Source organism: Pistacia vera, unplaced genomic scaffold (genome assembly GCF_008641045.1).
Source record: "Pistacia vera cultivar Batoury unplaced genomic scaffold, PisVer_v2 Contig190, whole genome shotgun sequence".
NCBI classification, from domain to species: domain Eukaryota; kingdom Viridiplantae; phylum Streptophyta; class Magnoliopsida; order Sapindales; family Anacardiaceae; genus Pistacia; species Pistacia vera.
In genome coordinates this window covers 1413895-1434599 of record NW_022195991.1, presented here as the reverse complement: position 1 = coordinate 1434599, position 20705 = coordinate 1413895, and the positions used below count along the sequence as shown (strand labels likewise).

The following is a 20705-nucleotide window of genomic DNA, read 5'->3' as shown; positions in this document are numbered from 1 at the left end:
ACCTTTGAGTCCACATAATGCCCAAAATACCCTTACCCTTAACCTTTGACTACTTAAGCTATTTAACACTTTTCAAACAATTTTCTCGACATTCCAATCCATAAAAATCATTCAAGATTAGCTAAACATCTCCCATTTGAAACGTGTAAACACCATATTCATGTAAGATCGTCAATTTGTATAACTTTTTTATATTTCGCACAATTTTTTTTATAGGTTAGGGTATGATTTTTGAGTTGATGCGATGGTACATTTTAAGAATTTATTAGATTTTTTTATGTATAAATGTTTATTTGATGTTCAATTATCATGTATTTGGTTTTGATGTTATGAAAATTGTGCTAACGGGATGCAGAAGGTAAATTGAAGTAGGAAAATGGAGAGAAATGTCTGTTAGTGAAAAATTTCCTAGTTAGTGTGAAATTTTCCGATCAGTGCAAAATTTACACACTAACTAGATCATACGTTCGCATATTACCCAGTTAGTACAAATTTTCTCAATCAATGCTGAATTTTTGCACTAACTAGAACAATTTCACAATAATTGACTTTTGTTTCCTATTTAGTATGAAATTTTCACACTAATTGAGTTAGGTCACTGTAGACGTAAAAATCTACCTGTACGGAGAGGGGGGTCTGATCCCGTGAGGTTGAGGCCACTAGCGATCTGCTGTACCTGCACACATAGAGAAACACATGCGTGAAGCGAACGGGAAACACCAGGGTGGTGTTTGCCGTAGGCACTCCGACGCTCAAGTCAGCAAGGCTGAAAGGCTAATATAGTGAGGGCTAGGGAATGAGAGATTACCGAAAGTCTAGTCGGAGACCGTGACTACGGCGAATAAGCGAAACTCTCAAGTGTTTAGGGTGTGAAGGTGTAATGTCGATGTCCTTTGTGAGAGGGCTAGCCTCTGCTTATATAGTGGTCGTCTGGTCTTCCAATCCTGGTGGGAGCAGGAGTCCTAGTGGGACTCTGATGCCAACCCTAGAAGAATCAGGGCCGTAATCAGTTGTCTTTATCAGTGTCCAGATAGGAAGTTAATTCCATTTAGGAGAATGACCCCCAAGTGGGAAAGTCGCCAAGAAAGAGGAAGGCGACCTTGAATAGGGGATTGATCAAGAATGGGAAAATATTGAAGGGGCTATGGGCTCTGGACTTACCCATAGGCCTAGAAATTGGACAGGGCTTAAGAGGCTTGCGCCCATGTAGTTCGGGCCGGCTATACTTCGTATCAAATAGGGCTAATCCGAATTGGGCCTCTGCAAGATTGGGCCTGGTCATTCTTCACCAGCGATCCTGTTTCCCTAATTGGGCCAAGGACGATTTTTGGCCCTAACAGTCACACGAACTTGGTTTTAGTTATGTTTTTTACGTTTTTATTATGTAATTTTTTTTGGAACCATATATCTCAAATGTATGTGTTGGAATTGTAAAATCATTCAAAATGGAACACGTCGTTGCAATGGTTTGTTATAGAGGAGAATGGAGAATGGTTGATGGCACACACAGTTATGTTAGAAAGAGGCAAAAGATTGTGCAATTGCATATTGCATTGAATTGGAAGGGGTTGGTAGATTTACTAAGCAAGCGTCTACTTATAGTTTGTACAAGGTGTTACATTAAACTTGCTATGAAGCCAAAATATACACGAACAATATGTCTGTGGACATCAAAGATGATGAAGATGTTTCGACTTATTTGACATTCACTAGAAATAATGTGAATGAAATATATCCACAATACCTGAGACTATAAGACTATCTAATCCAGATCTCATCCAATTAATGGACCAAACCTCAAATTTAATTTGACTACAGTTGCACACTCCCTTACACACTTCCTTACCAAATAAATTTTATATACAACTTTAGGGAAGGTTTTAACACAAACTTTTAGAAGAAGCCGTAACGCTATTATTTACATTTACAAAAGAGTAAACAAACTAGAAAAATTAAGATCCATCTAAAGCATCACAAAGTAATCTATAGAGTATAACTTAAAAGAGTTGGATTAAAGGTTATTAATAACTCAAAAATCGATGCCAATAACACAAAATTAACCCAAAACCCATTATAAAAAAGGAGAAGTTTAATATGATATGTCTATGATGAGCAAATTTCAAGTTAAAAACGAAAATTTCCCGAAATTTGGTAGAGAGAAAGAAAGTACACAATTGAGTTATAAGGCAAGTTGAACCATTTTCATAGGAACAGTCACATGTGAGCTCCACTGCATGGATCTCCAGTCTCCACCAGAGTTCCATAAAACTGGCTCTTCTTGTGTTTCCCATTTTTGAGATATTGAATTCAATACCCTTATTGCTCACAACAATAACCCAACCGATAAAAAAATTCATAACTAGCTTATAGAAATGCCTTCAATGCTAACAAATTTTCATAAAATCAATGACTCTTTGAGCATATATTATTAAGAATAAGAACCAGTCAAAGTACGTAGAACTAAAATTTGACCATCAGTCTGGCCTTTTTTCTAATAAACAGGATCAATCATTCCCGATTTCCAGCCCACAATTCAGTATTTGATTGACAAGATATCAACCTGACTTCTGGCAATTGATTGTTCACAAATTAGCTGGAATTATTTAGAAGATTGGGCGTGAATTAGCTAGCTGACATATTGACAAAACTTAGTTGTTTCTTGTAAATTACATTCTGTAAACAAATATCAACATTCTAACTTATTAATAGATATTCTTTTGTACAATAAAAAGAAAATAAAAATAATTAACATAAAATAAACAAATTCATAATACATGTAGAAATTTCACACAGACTAATATTTTTTGCTAGTTCTGCCAAAAAAAAATTAACATTCCGTTAGTCCGTGCGAAAAATTTCAGTTAGTGTGAGAATTTCGCATTGATTGATCAATTCATGCGAAAATTGAACACTAATCGAGAATCGACCATACAACCATCGATTTCGGCTATGGATTGATTCCAATCAACCGATAACATATTTTTCTAACACCAAAAACATAGTTTTATACAAGTAATCATACAAAAACTTCATATATGTCATTCTAACATCATAAAAAAATAAAAAAAAACACACACACACACACACACAAACTTAACAAAATCATAAACCTTAACCCAAAACATAACGAAACTTTTAACTTTTCATTTCAAAACAAAACAAAGCTTCTTTCCCATCTTGATTTCATGCAAATGAACTCGAGTATACAATCTTTTGTCGCTGACTTGTCGAATTTTAGTGGCCAATTTTGTCGAGAACCATGGTGACTTCAATATTTTGTTGCAAGGAAAGTTGCAAAAATGAGAAATTTTGCCCTTTTATATGAGGGGCAAAATAGGGAAACTGACTTTTTTGGATTCAAAGGCATAGGGTTTCAAATTTTAGTTATGTTGTTACGGAAATTCACAACAACTAGTGAGACTCGATAGACCTTGCTGGGATTGAGTTGGATGGGTGTGTGGTTGCGTTACACCAACAATGAGATATGAACAGGTCTAAAGTAAGAAGAAACAAATAAGGATTTTTAAAATGGTTCGGTAAGTTAAAACCATGTCTACATCTACCGTTATGTTATTGCTTTGGGTGTTTTTTCCTTTGATTGCAAATTACAAAGAGTTGCTCTCGTCTCTCCATGAGATATCTGGGTAGAAGAAAGAATATGTCTTTGTTCATGAGGGTTAACATGAATGGAAAAGAGCCTCGTTTGGGGTGAAAGATTAGCTTATATAGGTTGTAATAGTAGTAAACTTATGATGGTCATGGAAGTTTAGCTTGTTGTCAGTGTTTTACTTGTAGGCAATGTTTAACTTAAAAGTAGCATTCAACTTGCATGCATGTGCAGAGTGAGATGACTCCTCGGGCTGTTCCCTTTCTTTTGAAATGGAATTAGCTTCCTTTCCGCATTCCAGTGGCTAGGAGTTGACAATTTTGGGGCGATTTGTATGCACAATCCCTTCTAATTTGGATCTAAGTCAGCATTTCACCTATATTTAAACCAAACTAATCATTATACATGGGTAATTATTAGGCCAAAATAATCATATCTTAAACTGATGAGCTCATTGGTTAAATCGCTTTCCACGGAGGTGACACGTGAGATAATTCTAATTGCTTCGATTTAGCTTGGTTAAAGGACAAGTGGCACGAGTCTGGCGACTTTGAGATTCTCAACAAGTTCTTTTCATATAATCTCGCATTTTTTGGTCATTTAAATAATAAATCTAATTCTAATTTCATTCTCTTAAAAAAAAAATTCTCATTTAGAAAAATCATTCGATTGAATCGATGTTAACTTCAGAAAATCCAATTAAGATGTTTTTCTCGTGCTAGTTCTATAAAATTTTACAAAATCAAACCGACATGTGAAAATAGTAATATACATGTGATTGAGTTCTAAAACTTTTACAATTCTTATAATACATGTACATTGCTAAAGATATATGATTGAGATTTGTTTTTATTTAATTTTTTTTATTAATTATGAATAATATTATACGTAGATAAATAAATTTAGATTTAGAGAGAATCTGATCCTCTTAAATAGCGTCATACAGTTAATTTCATAAATTCTTACACCTTACGTGTCGACGCAGGACTGGTCATATTAAAAGAGAGACCCGAAGGTAACCGGAGAGTATCCGAACCCCGATTTCTTCAACACTGTAAACAGAACTCCCTTTCACTCTCTCTTAACGGTCAGCGCGACGTCGTGTAAACATTGGTGCTCTGTCTGAAACTGAAATTGAAACAGAGCAAAGCCAAGTACGGAAGAAGATGTTGAATCAAGAAGAATCCGTTAGGCTATTTGCAATCTTGAAAGTAGACCAAAAGCCGGTGGAGGAGATAGTCTCCGATTTCATATCCAAATTCCCTCTCCAGCGCCACTTTGCTATTTGCTACTCTCTCTTTCTTTTGCTAGAGGTAATTACTCTTCCTCTCGCTTTTGCTATTCGTGTCCTCTTGGTTAGGGTTTCAAATCAATATTCGTCAAGATTTTGTGAGGTATTCAAATATTAATTGAAGAACGATTTTGGCTAGGGTTTTATTTGTATGTTCATATGTCTTTGAAATTTTGAGTAGTGAAATTTTAGTTAGTGACTGAACCGCTAGTGAAAAGTTCACTATGTTTCAACGAGTTCTTTGCTCTTAGCGGTTTGCCTGAATTTGTTAGATAGTCGCTTAATCTTGTCCGATGTATGGTTGGTGGGAGTAATGGGCTAAGTCTAAGATTTTCGGAGATCATTTTGGCGTGGGGAAGGCTGCTTTCTGTGGTCTTTGCCATAGATTTATAGGCTTTCATCCTGGCATAATGCTTCTGTTGTTAGGATGGAGGGGATGGGATCTTAAGCTCTGTAGGAACTTGAACCATAGAGAGGGTTTACAGCTTCCTGATCATCTAAACGTAATAAGAGTCATCCGTTTGATAATGAGAGAGGATTATAGAACTAGGGTTCGGTGTTTTCTCTACCAAGTCTTACTCTTAAAAGTTTGGTTGAAGATCATAATATCCTCCTTTCCTGAAGCCAGAAATTTTTTATGGAAAGCCAAATTCTCCTCCACAGCAAGGATTTGGGAGTATGGCCATGGGGATATTAATACAAATGAGATGCTTCAGATAAGAAGACCTAGGATGTGCATATATCTCCTTTGTTGCATTATGTCTAGCAAAGAATTGATAAGTTTACACTAGCTTTTATTGCTTTGCACTTGTGGATTAGTCTCATTTCTTCTTCTAAGCTCGGATGGAAGTTTCTTTCTCATGTCACTTGGTCCTCATTGAAAGAAGTCAAACTTTTGGAGGGAGCTGAAGAACTGGACTGTTATTGGGTTGTGCAATTATGGCTATTTTTGGGTTGTTTTGGATAGAAAGAAATAGAAGAATTTTTGAAGACAAGAGAGGGGAGACTTATTTCTTCTGAGATCAAGACATGAGTTTATCTTTCGGTGTCTTTGTTTTCTGTGCCATCAAAATTCCAGATGTACCTTTCTTTTGCTTTTGCCATAACTAGGACATGTTTCTATTTGGGTGTCTATGTTATCTAAATCTTGAATTTACCTACTTTTGCTTACTTCAGAACTCTTTTCTTTTCCTTTCTATTTTTTTTTTTTTTTTTTTTTTTTTTTTTTTTTTTCTTTGATTGTGAGTTTTTTGAGCTGTCATGACCAACACTTGCATAAACTTTGTGTGAATAGTTGTTCACCCTTTTGTAAATCTCTCTTTTTTTTTTTTTAAATATCAATTTATACCAATTTAGGAAAAATGAAGGAAGTTCTTTTTTTCGAATGATATTTTGTTTGTATTAATATTTTTAGAGCTATAGTGCATTCTAACACCTTCACCTTGGTGGGAACTTTAGATTTCCAAACCACTCTTGATGGGATGGCTCATTAAGAGGGGTTGTAGGAGATTCAACGAGACTCTTGAAAAACGATTTTGTAGAAAACTTTTCAGACATGTTGGAAGTCATACCTCACAATCTTCCTGCAATTCATTAAGAGGAGCACTCTCTAACCATGATAGAATCTCAGCATATTAATGAGACGCTTTCTCGTTTAGGTTTCTATAAAAATTTAAGGTTTTACCCCCAATGAGAATAGCAAACATTTACCATGTTAGCAATACAAGTATTATGCCATCAGACACCTTGTACAACCTAGGAAAGAGTGGATAGAAAGCTGCTTCACCTACTCAAATACCTTTCCATAATCTGATTTTCTGCCCAGATGCTGCCTCCTTTTTGGTATAAGGGAAAAATTACAAGCTGCACATCGAAATGTTAGTACATCCGTTAATGTTATTTTTTATTTACTTCAGCTGTTTCCAGCAGATGACATATTAAAAAGCTATTGAATTCTTCAGGTTTTTGTAAGTTTAATTTATCTAGAAGTGTTTTATTCTTGCAAGAAGTAACTTTTTTCACCAAACACCCTTCTGAAAATGGAAAAGATTTTAAGGCCCTTAATGGCCTTCATCGTCAGGTCAAACAATCCTTTGTCTTTTGCAGCTTGTTTAAGTATTATACTAATAGCTCTTGTTAGAAAAATATTATGAGCTGTTTATGGATGGATATGAAAATAAAAGATTAAATCTTTTATCAAACAGAAGATTGACTTTTTTTCGGTTTATGCTATCTAAAAAGATAATATGGTGGGGCACATTTTTTTGAGTTTGAGCTTACTGTTTTCTGGTTAAAGATTAAATTATTGTTGAAAATTTTGTTTCAATCTCTCTCATACAAACAGGGGATCGACATTTCTTAGTTGTCACGTATATAAGAGTTGAGTCTTTATTTTTATTATTGTAGTTATCATGCTTTTACTATAAGTTTTTCTATGGTATCTTGCTGACCATTTGATATTTAACTTGCAGGATAAAAGGGCGCTGAATGCAACCGAACGTTTAGTTGCATTTTCCATTCTATATCAGGCTTATTCTTCCCAAAAATCTTCTGCAAACCCATTTATATCTTTAATAATAAATGTAATCTAATTTGTTATTAAGAAAGTTTATCTATATTTGTTTTGTACTTTTTGGAGAGTGGGCCATGTATGGTTGGGGTCTAATTATAAGTATTTTACTTGTGGGGTCTAATTATAAGTATTTTACTTGTGGGGTCTAATATTTTGCTTGATATATGTTAAATGTATGAATATGTGGGTGTGTTTCATGGCAATGTCCCTCCCACATTTGTTGCTTACTGATAGATGATGTGATCCCTTCATGTATTTATTTATATTTATTAATCCTTGGTTTTTGCAGACTGCATGTGATGATGAAGCTGAAAAATATGAGAGAGCATTTATTCTCCAGTTGTTAAACTCCGGAAGCTCCAGTAGTAGTAAAGAGGTGTTACTTTCTTTATATCCCTATGATTTGTCATCTTGAGGGATCTTATAAAGTTGTTTGTGCTGTTTTAAAGTTGCTACTGCTATGTTGCTATGGAAGTAGACTGAATTTTTTAAAGTTAGAACTTAGAAACGTATTGCAGATTAATGATTGATGTCCTTATGAACAATTGTATTATCTAGAAGTGATCGTCAATTGTGCTGCTTGAGACTTTTGTGTAATCTAGAAGCACTTTTTTTGAGTTGAAGAATTTATATATTGTCTTAAATGGAATTATGAGGTTTGGACATGTGTTAGAGATGTTTATGTCTCAGATATCAGAACCTGGTGTATTGGCAGGTACTGAAGTGGACCAGAATTTTTATTTTATATTTTTCCCTGGGTATTACAGAGATAGAATAGTAAATGTATCTTTATTTTTTCTCATCCAGTAATGTAGTCTTTTAGCAAGTTAGTTATATTGTTGGGTCTGTATCCAGCATTCTGAAGACACTTGTACTCCATGCATCATGGAATTTCAGTTTTACTGTATGTCTCATTAAACTTGCCTGCATAAAATTTTTCAACAAAATTAGTTGGTTAGGAGATGTTTGATTTCTGTGGCTGATTATAATGCTTAGTTGATGACAAACCTGGTATTTGTCATTTTGGCTTTGTTTGTCATGACATTTTAACCATTTTTCTGTAATGCCTCTTGTTGGGGTTGGTTACGAAACTTTTTATTCTGTTGTTGCAGTTTCTTAAACAGTCAGTTGCCGACTACATCAACGGTTTTGATCCTTCATCTCATGTAAGTCACTCATGTAGATGGACCTTAAGGCTCAACAAAATTTTTTCATTTTGGGGCTAATAACTGAAAATATTCCCTAAAAATTATGTTTTTTCCCCTTTGGTTGATATTTTGTTTTATCTGCTTACTGCCAGTCTTTCCCCGAACAAGAACAGTTGCAGCAGCAGTATTGTGATAAAGTACATCCGGAACCATACAATTCCTTATATAGAAATGCTGCCGTGAACAATGTGTTGCCAGACCCTGATGTACCCCGTGGCTGTGATGCAAATTCACCAGAGTATGTCTTTTGGGATTATGCTATGAGACCTTTATTTTCCGTTTCATTTATAATTCAGATTCAATTCTAGTTTTTCCTATGTGCTCGTTTATTTTTTATTTTTTATTTTGTTCATTATGCCATTGAGGGTCTCATTTTAGGTTTGATGTGCAAACTGGAGCCAAATCTAAACTTGGAGCTGGGGATCGAGATGAGGCTGTAACTGAATTGTTGGCGAATCTTTCATTGAAAGGCTTAGGTCCTCGATGGATCAGGCCTCTTCCACCAAGGTTCCCTGTTCTGGACAGGGAGGTGCGACATTTTTGAAGATATTTATTATTAAGATTTAAGATATTGGTTCTATTTAACTGTTTTCTTAAACCTGTCTATCATTTTCCAGCTTGAGTGGCTTATTCCTGATAACAATCATGAGCTTGTTTGGGATCATGGTATGTGTGCTGATACAAGTAGAGGAGCTGCAGTTAGGGATTTGATCACTAAAGCTTTAAAAGGACCCCTACTGCCTACACAATATGAGGTTCTAACATATACTTCACATTTTACATGCACATTTTACCTGTTTCACACCTCAAATTTTAATTATTTAAAAATCTAATTGTAACTTATCCGAGCAAGGTATAGTCTATGCATCTGTTTCATTGGTTGGACTAAGTTCTCAATTGGTGGTGAGGTTTTTTGAAATTTATCTGGTTTCTTTTTACAAATATGTTATTAGTTCAATTTCATGTTTGCCTCTCTCAACTAAGACTAATCTCTTTGCGAGTGGTTATTAGTTAATCAGATCTTTTTAGTACAAGACCATAGGTAAAAGCATTATAGTATTGGGTTAAATAGATGAGACATGATGCATAATTTCTGTTCTTTTACAAAAAAAAATTTGTTCCTTGTTCTAAAGATGTTAATATTTTATTTTTTATTTTTGGAATCTGGCTAGTATTTAAGTTCACTAACTCTCTATCATGTAAGATAGATATATTAAAACCTAGTAAGCTTGTTTAGATGATGGATTTTAGTTCTAGTTGATTTTGATGTCTTGACGTTTTTGTGGCCAATATATATTGGAAGGCAAATGCTACGTTTACAACATTTTCTCACAAACTTTCTTTTACAACCTCGACGTGGTAGCTTGCAATTGGTCAACTCACAATGGGTCCCACTTGATAAATTGTGACTAACCAATTGCGAGCTGCTACGTCGGGGTTGTGAGAGAAAATTTATGAGAAGAGGTTGTGGGTGTAGCATTACTCATATTAGAATGACCCCTGTAACAGCTTGTTACCACAAGGTTGTGAATAGTGTTCCCTTAGCCACTTTTTAATCATTATTACGTACTAAAAAATTAATAATAAAATAGGCTGGTATTTCTTTTGGTCTTCTTGAGTAATGATAATGCTAATAAAAAGAGGACTGTGCAATGCAATAGGAAGTTGAAAATTGTTATGCATTTTGTAATCTATTTTAAAGATTAAACAAGATAAAGTGTGGATCTTGATGAGTAATCATTTATTTAATTTGGAACTCTTGTCTATCTCTACTGAATTTAAACTTTTATTTTTCCTGTCATCTTGCATTCCTGAAACTATTCACCACCAAAGTGGTGTCACACGAGAAGCTTGCAGTCTACTTACCATCTATTTATTTGGCGTTCATTTTGTGAGAGGTTTAGTTTTGATTGAGACAAGTTTGATGTACTTTGTGGGTTTCCCATATCCAGTTTATCAGCTTTTTGTTGCTTGGTATCAGTGTGAGCATTTTCCAAAAGGAGAACTTTCTGGTAACCTCTTCTTTAATGGATTATTTTGTTCTTTGTTGATCGGTTTGAAGAAACCCAATGAGGGGCAAGAATCCTTAACCAAGGGCAGGTGCAGGGAAAGGGGCAAAAATCCAGGGCAAAGAAAAGATAGGGGCAGTCGCTTACTGATTAAGACTACCACCTGCAACCCGCATCCATAATTTTTTCATGTCTCACAGCTCAAAAAAGCTGTTTCACCACCACCTAATACCCAACCACTTCTGGACAACCTTGATGAGAGCCTGGTCCTAACTGTTGAACTTGAAGAAGTATTGAAAATATGGCGTCTACTGAATGGAAACCACGAAGTTCTTATTAAATGGCTGGGACTGCCTCCTAATGAAAACACGTGGGAAGATTTCACCACTCTCAATTGTCAGTTTCCTTCTTTCCACTTGAGGAAAAGGTGGCTCTACTCGGGGAGGGTAATGATGAGACCATCAGAGTAGTGGTGTATGATAGGAAGTCCAAGAGAGCCATGTAGTGGATTATGGGATGTTGGTAGGAAGTTTCGACTGATAGTGAGGTGTTAAAATTAGTTGTAGAGTGGATAGATGGCAGTGATAGGTGGGACATGAGAAGGATTCGGTTAAAGAGAGAGAGAGAGTGCAAAGGAATATAGCAGAGGAAAAGGGAAATGAAAAGGGATTATTGAAAATAGTAGGGGAAAACTTGGGGAGGATGCTGGCCCTCGAAGTCCAGCTTGGTTCTTAATAGTTTTGTGTCTTTCTTTGTTGTTTACTTTCTGTTTTGGGTTGGGGTTGGCTATTTCCTTCTTGGTGTAGCTGTTATCATCTTCCATTACCAAATATGTATACATCTATCTTCATCAGTTCTGGATATTTCTGGTTGTTTATCTTTATATTCTGATTTTCTGTTTAATTGGCTGTCACTATTGTATTGTTTGATTTGGTTGAGTGAGTGGGTTCTAACAGTCTCCTTTGGTAGCTTCCATTTTGTTATCAATATCAAGCTATATTTGAAATCTGAAGGGATGAACAAAAAGAGTTATTGTTGGATTTCTAGGTTCTTGTACTTTCAATCCTTCAAGAATTAGAATTGCAAACAGAAGAGTAGAAAATAAATCTCTTTCATGTCTCTTTATTCTATTGTCATGAGGAAGCAGGGGAAATAGCTTGAAGAATAGTTCAATCCTTTGATAATTTTATTTACATTTAAATGCACTAACTGGAATTACAAATAGTTTAAGCTATTGGTTTGTTTAAGCTCTTTGTTTGCATCACTTTCAAGAAAGAAACATTGTAAACTAGTCATCACTCTTACTATTTGCTATATCAATAGTTTGAAGAGAAAAAAGAGGCTAAATTTGCCCTTTTCTTTTACAGCAAGTTGTAGTTGAGTTGGCAAATGATCCGAAGCTCGTATATCATTGTGGACTGACACCGAGGAAATTACCAGTATGACTTGATAATCCCATGGTTCATTTGTTATATGTACATAATTTATCATGCATTTATGTTTCGAGGCCTCTTCTCTTGCTATCAGGAGTTGGTGGAAAACAATCCACTGATTGCAGTCGATGTTCTTACGAAGTTAATCAATTCGCCTGAAATTTCTGAGTATGTTTCTGTCATATTGATTCATGTTTCTCTTCTATTATTGTTGAAGTGATGTCCTTTGTTTGATATTTGAAGTTTCTGATTCCTAGTGTATGTACATGCAGGTACTATACAGTTCTTGTCAATATGGATATGAGTTTACATTCGATGGAAGTCGTAAACAGGCTTACAACTGCTGTTGAACTTCCAAAGGAATTTGTACGCATGTACATAACTAACTGTATATCATCTTGTCAGAACATCAAGGTAAACTCTTTGCTATGTTTTCCTGTAGTTTTCTTAGTTGTTAAACATATGTAAAGCATTGTATAATGAAAGATAGTAAAATGTGGTACCTGCTTCGTTTTGCTGGATTTGGGGTAGTGGATCTGATCTAACTGGTCAATGATATAGGGGAGTTGCAAGTAAACAAGTCACCAATATCTTTTATTCACTTATTAGAAATTGTACTAGCTAAACTAGTTTGTACCCACAGTTAGGACGTTACAGAGAGATAGACTGAGTTCATAAATAGGCAGGATACAGTTTGAAGGTAGATGAGATCAGAATGTGGGAGACTTTGCATAGTAAGTTCCTTACTACTAGACTACTTTTGAGAAATTCAAATTAAAGTTATACAAGGATTTATGCATTCAACCATTCTGATTCACTGGTAATACAAGCAGTACTTTGTATTTGTCAGTGCATTCTGAGATTTATATTCCTTTACACCCAAGGGATGGGTTGAACTATGTGACCCTTAGTTCCAATTAAGGGGTCAAAGTATCTATCTCATTATGGCCAACTATTTGGGATAGACAAAAACTTTTATTGTGAAAAATTCCTTGGGGGTAAAAAACCATGGGACAGCATCCAACCAAGTGATAATCCACTATGATTAAATGGTGATACAACACACTTTCTTACTAGTAGTGTTGGACCATATCCCTCACGAAAGCTAGGTCAAATATTATTAACAGCTTGTCACCTTTAGTAGTGTTGCCTTGCATCTACCGTCTATTTTCTCCAATAAGGATTTAATATTCTTTTGCTAGTTTGTTCCTAACAAGCCTTTCTCCACGTGTAGCTTGATGACCTTGGTCAAGTAGAAACCATGGTAATGAACTATGATTTACACAGACAAGCCTCAAGCTTTATCTTTCTTGTAATGTTGGTAACTTAAAATACTGCCTTCGTGACCATTGTAATGTGTGTGCTTGTACAAATGCAACCATAGTAAAACACACAAAATCACTGCTCATATGTCTCTCTATCAATTAGTGTGTATGAGTAACATCAAACCATTTTGGATATACAAATTATGTGGTAAGTTGCAGAGAGATTCCCTTGATCCTTTGCAGAGAGATTCCCATGATCCTTTGTCCCTTCTCTCACTCATGGCAATAACAGCTATTTATCAGCATCCTAGGGTTGCCTCTTTGTCTTGAGATAGATAAGAGATTATCTAAAGCTCTTTTTAATTGAATTAAAAATATTTAAACAATTTTCTAACTGTATCAAGAGATAAAAATTATTAGAATTATTATTTAATTGATGATACATAAGTATTATAAAATAACCCTAAAAACTACCGTCACCTAAGCCCAAAGCGAAGCAAGAACATGAGAATTAATCCATAAAATTTCAACATCTTCCTCATTATATTCATTAAAATAATCTTACTTCCTGTCCGAATAACCTGAAATAAATTAGCGACCTGAAATTCACAGCTCCATACACTACCGGTTTTAATACACCCCCTGAAAGCACAAAAATCCTGAATAACCAATGAAGCACCAGATTTCAGAATCACCCAAAACAACTACCTGAAACAATTTATACCCTAATTTTAAAGCCATTGTGCAAAGGAGAAACAAGTGATCTATGTTGTCTGTTACACTCTAACAATGCCCACACCAGTATGGGCACAAACAGATTTTTGGGACTTCATTGAAAAAAATCAGTAGTATTTATTAATTCATGCACTGTGGTCCAAGCTAGAAGCTGTAGTTGGTACTTTTGTTTTCTGGCTCAGACATAATCAAAGGAACCTTGAAGTTCATACAGTGAGAGTTTCAAATGCAACACAGTTCATACGATGATGTTTGGTGTGCTAGTTCTCCCTCAAAAGATTTTTATTCTGGTGAATTAACATTTAAAATTTTATGGCCATACAAGTTCTAAGACCGTTGAAGTTTTGTCAAAATAGTGGATCAAGTGTCTGAAGCTGTGATGGATGCGTTGTGCCTATTGAATTGTTGATCTTTCATCCTGCAACTTATATAGAATGTTAGTTTGTTCGGGATCTTTTAACCTAAATATTTTACGTGAAAATTTAAAATGGTTACACATTTTTAGCCTTTCTATTTGATTCAGTGGTTAAAATCTTTAGTCTTGTTAAGTTTGTTAGAGTAGAGTTTCACAAATCTTTCTACTATTTTGCAGGATAAGTACATGCAGAACAGACTGGTACGGCTTGTTTGTGTTTTCTTACAGAGTCTAATCCGTAATAGAATTATTGATGGTGAGTTTTTTATGCAGTATCTTTCTTGTATTCGTTAGTTATAGTGTCTTGTCATAGTAGTTAATATAGTGATTATTGGCTGTGTTTATGTGTTTATGTATGTTTTATTCAAAGTTCTATGAAATGGACTTGGAAAGAATGGAGTCAGAAGTTATAGAAGAAGGGATCTGTGTTTGTATATGTGTGCTTCTCTAGAGTACTCCCAATAAAAAAAAAAAAAAATATATATATATATATATAAAGCTTATGCTTATCATCATGGTACACATGCACTAAAATTACATGCCTAGATCCTTTTTTAGGTGCCCATTGGAAATTTTTGTTTGTGAAAATACTCTGGTGATTGGATGAACTACTAGATGCATGTTTATTTTATTGATTGGCTTCACATTCTTCTATAACTAACTACATTGGGAGCAAGTAAGAAAGGCACATGTATCAATGTGTGTTGGCAGCAATTTTCTCTGATTCTCAGGAGTTCTGATTTTGGCTTTGCAGTTAAGGATCTTTTCATCGAAGTTCAGGCTTTTTGCATCGAGTTCTCACGAATTAGAGAAGCAGCGACATTATTTAGGCTTCTGAAGACCTTGGGGTTGGAATGAATGACGTTAGCAATTCTAAGTTGGTCCTAGTCCTACTGCTGTATCTCATTTCTATTCTTTTCTGGGTTTGTAGATAAAAACATTGGTATTGGAGTTCTAGTTAAGTTACCGTTAGTTATGGAAGTTTAGGAATAGAATACCGTTGGCCATTTATGCAATAAGGTAGATAATTTTGGCATAGTTCGTCAAACCATTTCCGGGACTTTCTGTTGATTTTGTGTGCAGAATGAGATTTTAATTTTTAGTATTAGCAGCTGGCTTTATTTACTTCAGCCGTTTTATTTATGGACGGTTTTTGTAGATTATATTATAATTGAGCAGATTGTAGTGAACTTTGTGACAATTCCTTATTAAGCAATGGAGTTATAGGTATTTTCATATCGTATTTCCTTGCTTATTTGATAGCCATTTTGAATACCAGGTCATGAAATACGGAAACTTTGATGGCAGTTTTTGATACAATATTTTTTTTAAAAGAAAATTAATGAAACAAAGAGTACATTTTTTATATAAATGTTTTGGAAAATTGTTTTCATAAATTTAAAGCATTAATGCATTAAAATTTTTTGTTTTACCTAAATTAATATAGTAATTTTTTTTTTTTTGAAAAAAAGGTGGAGTAATTGATGATATATTATGATACTATTGGGATTTAACAGTATCATAGACATAATGTCAGTTAACCGATACTTTCTATCAATAATTGTCCATTTTAATATCCTGATACACTTAAGTGAAACTGATATGTTAAAATTTGACCCAAAAAAAAGGGCTCTCGAACATTCATGAATGAAATTAAATACAATAGTATATTAAGAGTCATTATAATTAAACAGTCAGTGATTTGTATATTTTTAATGAAAATACTGAGAAAATGAGTTTTTATAAGAATTTATGAACTACCATTTTATTTTTTGTTTAAACTTTGTCACATATGATGCACTTAGAAGATGTTTCACAATATGTTGTCAGTTAATTTGTCCAACAGATGGACGTATGCAATCATTTCAAAGTAAAAATAATCTCATTCTTTTTATTTTAGAATTTGAAATAAAAATTAATACAAATAAATCCTCCCTTTAATTTAATATTTGGTTGTATGGGCCCCAAAATAAACCCCAGCCCACATAAGCTAAGCTCATGACATGTCGTCTTTTTCTGGTAGAATCTCACAAGCGGGTAGATATCATTTCTCTTCTCTTTATTACCTTTTCCCTTCAAATCAAAACTTAAATTAGCTCTACGCCTACTTGTTCAATTTTAGAATTCACAACATTTTTCCCTCTATTCAAACTGAAACCCCCCGAAACCCTAGAATTTGAATTCTCCCTGTAATTCACCAAATCACACCCACCAACTGCCATTCTCTAAACTGTGAGTTCTACTTTTTTTTTTTTAAATTATTTAGTAAATGTACGAAGAATCCAAGCTTTATGTCTACTCTATAAATTTTTTGCGTTCTTTAATTCTTATTTCTTCCTGCAGTTCTCATGCTATTTGATGGGGACAAATAAGTTAACCCAATTCTCTATTTTGATCTGATTTCTAATGGGTCAATTCATGCTTCAGAGTTAGAGTGAACTACAATAGATTTTCAACCTTTGGAAATGTTTATGGAAAGGGCTTCTTAGAAAACTTTTTTTTTTTTTTTTTTTTAATTAGTGATTTTGTCTGTTTGAAACTAAGCTCTCCATAAGTTTATGAGTTTTTGGAGTGAAAGGTGGTAAGGAATACAAAATGGTTATAATGCAAAAAGTCTATCTTGTTTATACTTGTGTTTTCATGGGAACTGAAGTTTTGGGGTCAAGGATTTTAGGCGCAAGAGATCTGACTGTAAATTTATTTCAATTAAGAGGATATAAAGAGTTACTGTTAAGTGATTCAGGTTTGTGTTTGCGGGAGATACCATGGAGATGCCAATATAGATAATAAAAGTAACTTGGAAATGTTGAATTCTGTGAAATAGAAGTTCATGATTGATATATGCCTATTCTTCCTGCAATGTGTCTGTGTGTTCCTTTTTACCCTTTATTTAAGCCTTTGTGTTCACGGATGCTTTAATTGCTTTTGGGAAAAAAAAATTGTGGTTATTGTGATTTGATTTGATTATGGTTTATTTTTATTTTAAATGAATACTGTTAAAACATAAGTACATGATTGTTGATATGTGTTTAAACTTAAATAATGTCTATTGATCCTAGTGCACCAATGAATTATCTGGATGAAGATGCTACTTCGGGCTCTGGAGATGATATGAACATGTTAGATGGACACAACAAGCGTCAGTCCATGATGCCATCAAGTTCTGGTCGACGCAAGAGAAGTCGTAAGGCTACTGGTGATGCCATTGTGGATGCTATGCTAGAAATAGCTGCTGCTTCAAAAATGAGGGCAGCAGCAATCATGAAGAATGAAGATCGGTTTTCAATAAGCAAATGCATTAAAGTATTGGATGACATGCAAGGTGTTGATCAAAGAATTTATTTTCTTGCATTGGACTTATTTGAAAATCCCAATGCCAGAGAAACATTTATTTCTCTTAAGAGTGAGAAACGGTTGCCATGGTTGCAGGGAAAATGTAGTGCTTCCTCAGTTTGAATAATTTAAGTAACATAATTGATTCTGTACTTTTTGGTTCCTGATATTGGTCATAGTACTACTGAGGAACACTTACATCTGTAATTAGTTTGACCATGTGGTTGATGGCTGTTTTATTTTTGTCAAATGGTTTTAAATGATAACTGGAATGTCTGCTTTCCGATCTTGGTTTATAAGAGCTTGTGTTTGAAGGTTACAAGTTACTAGAATGCTTTCAATAGAAATTCACTGCATATATATACTTTAGTTTATTTCGTTATACATACTGCATTTAATTCAATTTCTACAGATGCCTCAGCCACCATGGATGAATTTGACTTAGAATTGGACGAGATGGAATTAGTTGCTGCAGCTGCTGGCTATTATTATTGCAATAGTTTAAGTAAGCTACCTCAACATAATATCTCACCTGCTGGAAGTGGATTTATGACTCAAGTGCTGGAAGGACATGATGATGTATGCCGGCAAATGTTTCGAATGGATAAACATGTTTTTCGCAAATTCTGTGGCACACTTCGACAAAGAGGCATGTTACGCGATACAGCTGGTGTTATGATAGAGGAACAACTAGCAATTTTTTTGAACATTGTGGGTCATAATGAGCGTAACAGAGTAATCCAAGAGCGGTTTCAACATTCAGGTGAAACCATAAGCCGACATTTCAATAATGTGCTGAAGGCAATCAAGTCCCTCTCACGTGAATTTTTATTGCCACCTCAACCTAACACTCCTCCTGAAATTATCAATTGTAATAGATTTTACCCATATTTCAAGGTTTATATCTGATCACTTCTGTTTTTTTTTTTTTTTCTCCTGATTTTTGCATTATTGTTTGCCATTCATTTCATCTCCTTGTGCTCAGGATTGTATCGGGGTCATAGATGGCATGCACATCCCTGCACATGTCCCAGCAAAAGATCAATCTCAATTTCGTAATAAGAAAGGTCTATTATCACAAAATGTGTTGGCAGCCTGTACATTTGACCTTCAGTTCATATTCATTTATCCAGGATGGGAAGGCTCTGCTGCAGATTCACGTGTGCTGAGAGCAGTCCTAGATGATCCAGATCAGAATTTCCCTAGCATTCCCGAAGGTTCTCCCCAGATATATATATTGCTGAGGATTTCAATTGTTTTATATACTTTGCATACTTTTCATATTATGATAGATATGAATACTCAACTTTTGATCAAGTCTTGAATGTTACAGGAAAATATTATTTGGTTGATATGGATTACTCAAATACAGAAGGATTTATAGCTCCATATCTAGGAGTTCGGTATCACGTGCATGAATATAGAGGTGCTAATAAATTGCCTAGAAATGCAAAGGAACTGTTCAATCATCGGCATGCATCCCTTAGAAATGTCATTCAGCAGTCTTTTAATTTGCTGAAAGCTCGATTTCCTATTCTGAAACTTGCCCCTCAGTATGCTTTTCAAATCCAAAGGGATATTGTTATAGCTACTTGTGTTCTACATAATTTCATCCGACGTGAAGAACGAAACGATTGGTTGTTTAATAATGTTGAGGGAGTGACAGTGGAAGAATTACCTTATTTTGATGATCAACTTGACATGCACTTAACTTCTTCCATTCAAGAGCAAATTGCTTCAGCATTACGAGAATCAATTGCAACAGCTATGTGGAGTGACTTTATAAACAAATGGGATGAGTGGTGATTGTGAACTCAGGTATTAGAAGTTGGTACTGATGCTGTATAGTTTTTTTCGTTTCTTGTTTTGGAAATATATTGCTACACCTATGTGCCTTTTCCTACAGGAAGATGATCAATTGCTATGTAGTTTTGGAAATTTAAGTTTAAATTTGGCCTTATAGATTGGCGAGTCTGTCTCTGTTCATGATTAGAATTTGCATCAATGATTGTCTGCTGAACATGGTGGAAACCGGTGTGGCTGAGATTGGAAGTTAGGAAAGCAGATGCTAAGCACGAGCTATTGCTTTGTTCTAAGATGCTGGGATGTGGGTAATGTAGATTCTTTAGAAAATGTGTATCTTAATATTTTTAATATTAAAAAATGTGTCCCATATAAAAATTTAAAAATTGTTTTTAGATTAAAAGTTGTAGAAAATTGTGAAGACGACTTTTAATTGTTTTTTGATTTTATATTAGTTTTTAAGATTGTATTCGAAAACTGTTTTGAAAGCAATTCTACTTATTTTTACAATAAATCTTTCGTAAAATTGACTAAGCTGTCCTTCGAAATACCAATTTGAAATTGTTACAATTTTGTTGAGTAAAAGTATAATGTTATGTTGATGATTTATCCCACACTCCGTGACTAATCTTTTAAACTCATTTCCAATGTTTTAAAAACCGACCCGACGCAAAACCAAGCAAGCTGGCCGATTCTCGGTTCAGCTAGTGACGTTATTATGCTGACATGATAACGTCAACAAATTTACTGTTTACAGAGTTCAGAATTACAGAATTCTCAAATCAGGATTCAAATCATAAACTCCTAAATAAAAAGTCCTTAGCAAAGCATCATAAACTTTGGACTATGAGTTTTGATAAGTAGGCTGTTGTGCGTGAAAGTGATATACTCTGCTATCAATCACTATGCTCCAGCACTAAATCAAACTAATATTGTAAATGAATTTAATAATTGAAAGCATTTGTGGAATAGATGATTTGCATATACATTTAAGAATTAATTAAGAAGTTCTTGAACACAGTACTGCAGTAGTA

At 34.5% G+C, this 20705-nt stretch overlaps 2 protein-coding genes across 5 annotated transcripts; both read left to right on the top strand.

Annotated features, from left to right (window-relative positions):
* Positions 1–4594: 4594 nt before the first annotated feature.
* On the top strand, positions 4595–15771 carry LOC116127284 (CCR4-NOT transcription complex subunit 11). Of its 2 annotated transcripts, XM_031412945.1 has the most exons (12): positions 4595–4920; positions 7370–7480; positions 7760–7846; positions 8583–8636; positions 8771–8916; positions 9057–9207; positions 9296–9433; positions 12055–12126; positions 12215–12288; positions 12393–12534; positions 14713–14791; positions 15290–15771. In XM_031412945.1, the coding sequence occupies exons 1-12, from the start codon at positions 4774–4776 to the stop codon at positions 15391–15393; spliced, it is 1305 nt and encodes a 434-aa protein (XP_031268805.1). In that variant the 5' UTR covers positions 4595–4773; the 3' UTR covers positions 15394–15771. The 2 variants fall into 2 exon arrangements, with proteins under 2 accessions (XP_031268805.1, XP_031268806.1); XM_031412946.1 differs by lacking the exon at positions 7370–7480.
* An 821-nt stretch (positions 15772–16592) lies between these two features.
* Positions 16593–20032, top strand: LOC116127255 (putative nuclease HARBI1). 3 transcript variants are annotated; one of them, XM_031412896.1, is made up of 5 exons: positions 16593–16767; positions 17621–17857; positions 18281–18765; positions 18854–19085; positions 19202–20032. In XM_031412896.1, the coding sequence occupies exons 2-5, from the start codon at positions 17647–17649 to the stop codon at positions 19672–19674; spliced, it is 1401 nt and encodes a 466-aa protein (XP_031268756.1). In that variant the 5' UTR covers positions 16593–16767; positions 17621–17646; the 3' UTR covers positions 19675–20032. The 3 variants fall into 3 exon arrangements, with proteins under 3 accessions (XP_031268756.1, XP_031268755.1, XP_031268757.1); XM_031412895.1 differs by having other exon boundaries at positions 16594–16767; positions 17595–17857; XM_031412897.1 differs by lacking the exon at positions 17621–17857 and having other exon boundaries at positions 16594–16767.
* Positions 20033–20705: the final 673 nt, after the last annotated feature.

Bases quoted from the DNA above. Each gene is read 5' to 3' on its own strand.
- LOC116127284 (XM_031412945.1), top strand. From the start codon at position 4,774: ATGTTGAATCAAGAAGAATCCGTTAGGCTATTTGCAATCTTGAAAGTA. The intron at 7,481-7,759 runs GTAATCTAATTT...TGGTTTTTGCAG, and splicing joins TTATATCTTTAATAATAAAT to ACTGCATGTGATGATGAAGC. The intron at 12,289-12,392 runs GTATGTTTCTGT...ATGTACATGCAG, and splicing joins AATTCGCCTGAAATTTCTGA to GTACTATACAGTTCTTGTCA.
- LOC116127255 (XM_031412895.1), top strand. From the start codon at position 17,602: ATGAATTATCTGGATGAAGATGCTACTTCGGGCTCTGGAGATGATATG. The intron at 17,858-18,280 runs GTGTTGATCAAA...CAATTTCTACAG, and splicing joins AGTATTGGATGACATGCAAG to ATGCCTCAGCCACCATGGAT. The intron at 19,086-19,201 runs GTTCTCCCCAGA...TGAATGTTACAG, and splicing joins TTTCCCTAGCATTCCCGAAG to GAAAATATTATTTGGTTGAT.